Genomic DNA, 4,370 nt, shown 5'->3' with positions numbered 1-4,370 from the left:
TTCCTCCCCCCTCGCAGCCCCAGTCTTTCTTCATCTGCCCCTCCATGAGCGGCACCTGCCCGATTATTCACTTAACACACGGCCATCAAAAGCAACCACACAAGAGCAGAAAAGAGCTTATAGCGGCTAAACGAAAGTGAAAAGAAACAAGTGGCCTTATTGTCGGAGGAATTACTGCGTTACAGAAACCACCGCAAGATTAATCGCTGGCTCGGATTGCAGTGAAAAACTGGAGGTGTCATTTTGAAGAAGACAGAAATGTTTTATTATTGTTTTTAAGGCTGTTGCTATTGCTAAAAATCAAAATGCGTGTGGTCATGATTGAAATGTGAGAAACACGGCTGAATATTGTTTATAGGTCTGATAATTTAAGTTTCTATGCACAGCATTTGTTTAATTTGTCATTAATTGTTGCTATTCTGTTCGGTGAGCTCGAGTTTGGTTCATTTTTCAAAGCAATAAAAGTTGCGATGACATTTTGTAACTTCTTTTATAAGCAGATTTTTACTGTTCGTGTTTACACATTATACAAGACTCCATGAAACAAAAACAATAAATTAATATGACCGGTAGGCTATTAAACTATGTTATTTTTATCAATGTAAAACGGAAAAAACACATGAAATTTAATAAAACACAACCATGTTTAGATCCTTGTCCACAAATTATTCAGCACACAACGAAAACGACTATTTCTGTACATTTAAGAGCTGTCAACACTTCCCATCCAGCGCTGATGATCGACGCGGTTATCTCTTTGTGTGATCCAATGAAATAAAACACTCGGGTTTACAAATTAGGTTCAAATCCGAGGGAAGTGTTTCTGTTTTATAGTGCAGCCTCACATCATAATTTAAAGAACATTTATTATTTTTTTTTTAAATAAAACATACAAACAGATAGTAAAAACAAAAACGTAATCTAAATAAGTTATATTTAAATAAACACAAAAAACGCCGTACATACAAAATAATCTTGTTTAAAGATGTCTTTTCTTCCCTTTAAAATGGGGAAAATCAGGAGACTTGCTCACGGTGTGATTTATCCCAGTCTTTACACGCTGAATAAGCCTGAAGCGACTGTTTTGTAGCCACCTTTTGGAAAGAAACGCGCAGTTTGGTGTAATGTTCAACCCGGTAACTCCAAATATCATATGGAAACAACAAATTTGAAGGAAACGAAATACATTGGTGACTAGTCTCATGATTTTTTTACACAACAACAACAACAAAAGGAGTCACGGAAAGGGGAGAGTAGCAGCTTTGATTTGACCCACTTTCCCGCCATTCCCTTCAATTCAAAAAAGAGACGTGGTTCTTCTCCGGTGCGACCGGACGACCCTGGTTCAGTCCCCGCTGGACAGTGAGTGTCAGCAGGTGTCTTTTTTGTGTGAAAAAGAGCGAGAGAGACCGTCTCCGGATCACATCTGGTCTGGGCTGCGAAGGGCCAGGGTGTGTAAGGCCGCAGAGTGACTGCCTGCGTCGGGTCCCCTGAACTGGGCCATTGGTGGACAGAGGGGCGGGGTTGTTTCAGCAGTCCTGGTTCACATGAGCTGTGGCTGCTGCATAGTGTCCTGGTGTGCTGTGGGATACCATGAGGTGTAACTGGGAATATAAGAGGTCGGTGTGGATGTTTTGACGGTGGCTGTTGTGTTCCAGACGGGCGCAACTGATGGAGATCCGGTGGACAGTCCGCGCCCGTTAGCCAAAGCGTTCGTGTCTATTGTTCCTCCGCCCTGCTTCATCAGTTTCTTAAACTTGGAGCGTTTGTTCTGAAACCAGATCTTCACCTAGAAAAGGAAAGACGAGTTCAGAGAATGAGAGACGGGATCTGATTCTCATTGAATAAAGCAACATCATTCACTTACTTCTGTGTTCCTTCAGACAAATGGGTAGAAATTTACAATAGTCAATGTTAGGTTATTTACTAACACGAACAAACAATAAACAATATATGTATTACAGTGTTTATTCATGTTTACTAATGGAAATAAAGTGGTTCGTTGTTAACTTATGATGTATTACCTAATATTAACCAGCATGAATTTGTCATGATTTTAATGATGCATTAGTAAGTATTAAACTGTTAATAAATGCAGTATTGGTTCACGTTAGTAAATACTCGTCTATCTAATGAAACCTGATTGTAAAGTGTGATTAACTAATGACACCCTTGACAGCAGGCCTTTAGGAGAGACATTTGCACTTCAAAAAGAGCATGCGAATATAAAAAACACCCAATTTATATTTGTTAAATCGTAAAAGCGACATGTATGTAGCTTGTATTGCTTCCCTGAAAACGAGTAAAAGCTGAGCACATGCCTGTGTTTGCGTGAGCCCCAGTGATGCGGCGAGCTCGGCTCTCTCCGGCAGAGCCAGATACTGGGTTTGCTGGAACCGCCTGTTCAGAGCCTGCAGCTGGAGACTGGAGTAGATGGTCCGGGGCTTGCGGATCTTTTTGCCTTTCCCGTTGAAACGAACCTCTCCTCCTTCCACCACTGTGTTTTTCTCCGACTCCGGTGCTGGGAGGGAGAAAGAAAAGGAGAAACTGTCTCACAGACTGCTCATGCAGTGCGGCTCACATCACTGTGCACAAGTTTTACAGGCGGCACTTTAGGTATAATTAGCCTTAATTGCATACATTGTTTATAGCATTACGCAATAAATAATTACCAAGCCTAATAACAGCACATCTGGGCTACTCCAGTCCAACATTCTCGCAGTGCGTCGACAAAAGCAGCGACCAGCAAAAAGACCAAAGCTTTTCTTACCTGGGTCCTCCAATCGGGTCTGCGCCAAAGCCGAGTTGTTTGGGTAGGTCTGCACGGTGCTGAGGTACGGACTGGAGGAATGGCTACCGACCGAGTTGACGTATGGATAAGGCAGAGATCTTGGGAAGGACGGAGCCGGGCTGTATGCGCTGTCGTGTTGCGGGTGTCCGGAGGAGTGTAAACAGTGCATTGAGTAATGTCCGTGGGTCATAGATGAAGGCGACATTTGCTGACTTGGTGGCCCAAATTCCATGAACACGCTCTTTCCTGAGACTGGGCTGTTTAGACTCTCTGGTATTGTAGACATGGTCATGTCTCTCGCTCTCTCTCTCTCTCTCCCTGCTTTTTTGTTTTCTTCTATGATCTGAGTGAAGGATGGATCCCAATTTAAGCTCAACTGATTTTTTCACTTTCCATTCATAAGAAAATGTAGTTTGTCTCTGTGAAAAGTCTAGGTACGATGCTGTGGATCCACACAAACTCGCTCAAAGGTTTGAATCAGGGAATCATGAATATTTATCCAAGGTGCTCTCTGATTGGTCCACTCCCTCCAAGAGCGATGCGGATTGGTAATCCGAGGGTCGGGTCCGACGGACCTGATAAACTCAAGAAATAAGACCAACCTGTGACTCTATTGTGCAATGCTAATGTAGAAATTTAGGGAATGGACCGAGACGCACAGGCCGTACTTGGGAGGCTCAAACACAATTCCTCCGAAACCACCAAACGTGTCTCACACAGTGTAAATTATAATCATTTTTTATAATCACATTATTTTTTTTGATATCAGTGTTAGGCCTACATCAATAAACAAATTATCACCAAAATAAAATTACAAATGCATTATTACCACAACTAGGGGAAATGTTACAATTTGTTCTCATGCGATAATAACTGAATTATTATTATTATTATTATTATTATTATTATTATTATTATTATTAATAATAATAATAAATTAATCCGAATAATAAACAAAAGTATAGGCTGTTACATAAAAACCTGTCGTCATAATGAACGAAGTTAGCATGCTCCTAATTTTCTGCTGGCCACGGCTCCGTGAACAAAGCATTTAACACCTAACAAATATGATTAAGTACAGGTATAAATGTGTGTCTCCAAGCAAAGATGAATTACTTTGATGATTCATTTGGTTAAAATGCTAGTCTCGAGTGCTTGAAGACACAGCTGAAACCAACTAAATTAGCATAACACTGTTGTTTAATTTTCATACGCATAATTAGCTGTGTATTTAACACTTGCAGAGCAGATTCACATCAGTCGCACGCGCGCGCGCGGGTTAAATTACTGCGCTCGAGGATCAGAGAAACAGGCCGGTGTTGATAACAAACTCCGATCATTTGGTGGATTCCTGTCAGGTCTGAGTTTTGTTGACGTTGCAATGTTTGGTTTATATCCTAAGGTTTTTGGTAAAAATATAAAAGTAGAATTGAGTGTGCGTGTGTGTGTTGAAAAACATGAAACATGTAACACGTATAAACAATAGCAAATGTATAAATAGCAATGTATTTAACTTACGTTTACCAGCTATAGAAATTAAAACGTATACCACAACCCCACACAGTTCTACACTGTAAAA

General features: G+C 40.8%; 1 protein-coding gene across 1 annotated transcript; it reads right to left on the bottom strand.

The window, feature by feature from the left end:
* Nucleotides 1-572: 572 nt before the first annotated feature.
* dlx1a (distal-less homeobox 1a) lies at nucleotides 573-3,636 on the bottom strand. Its single transcript, XM_056464935.1, has 3 exons — nucleotides 2,771-3,636; nucleotides 2,322-2,521; nucleotides 573-1,789 (listed from the first exon to the last, which is right to left on the bottom strand). Exons 1-3 carry the CDS (start codon nucleotides 3,081-3,083, stop codon nucleotides 1,544-1,546), a joined length of 759 nt encoding a protein of 252 aa, XP_056320910.1. The 5' UTR covers nucleotides 3,084-3,636; the 3' UTR covers nucleotides 573-1,543.
* Between the last annotated feature and the right edge of the window lie 734 nt (nucleotides 3,637-4,370).

The sequence above is a fragment of the Danio aesculapii genome, chromosome 9, assembly GCF_903798145.1.
Source record: "Danio aesculapii chromosome 9, fDanAes4.1, whole genome shotgun sequence".
NCBI classification, from domain to species: domain Eukaryota; kingdom Metazoa; phylum Chordata; class Actinopteri; order Cypriniformes; family Danionidae; genus Danio; species Danio aesculapii.
Note: the sequence above shows the minus strand (reverse complement) of the source record. Positions and strands in the feature narration are given on the sequence as shown.

Bases quoted from the DNA above. Each gene is read 5' to 3' on its own strand.
- dlx1a (XM_056464935.1), bottom strand. From the start codon at position 3,083: ATGACCATGTCTACAATACCAGAGAGTCTAAACAGCCCAGTCTCAGGA. The intron at 2,522-2,770 runs GTAAGAAAAGCT...TCTCCCTCCCAG, and splicing joins GACCCGATTGGAGGACCCAG to CACCGGAGTCGGAGAAAAAC. The intron at 1,790-2,321 runs GCATGTGCTCAG...TTCCTTTTCTAG, and splicing joins TGGGGCTCACGCAAACACAG to GTGAAGATCTGGTTTCAGAA.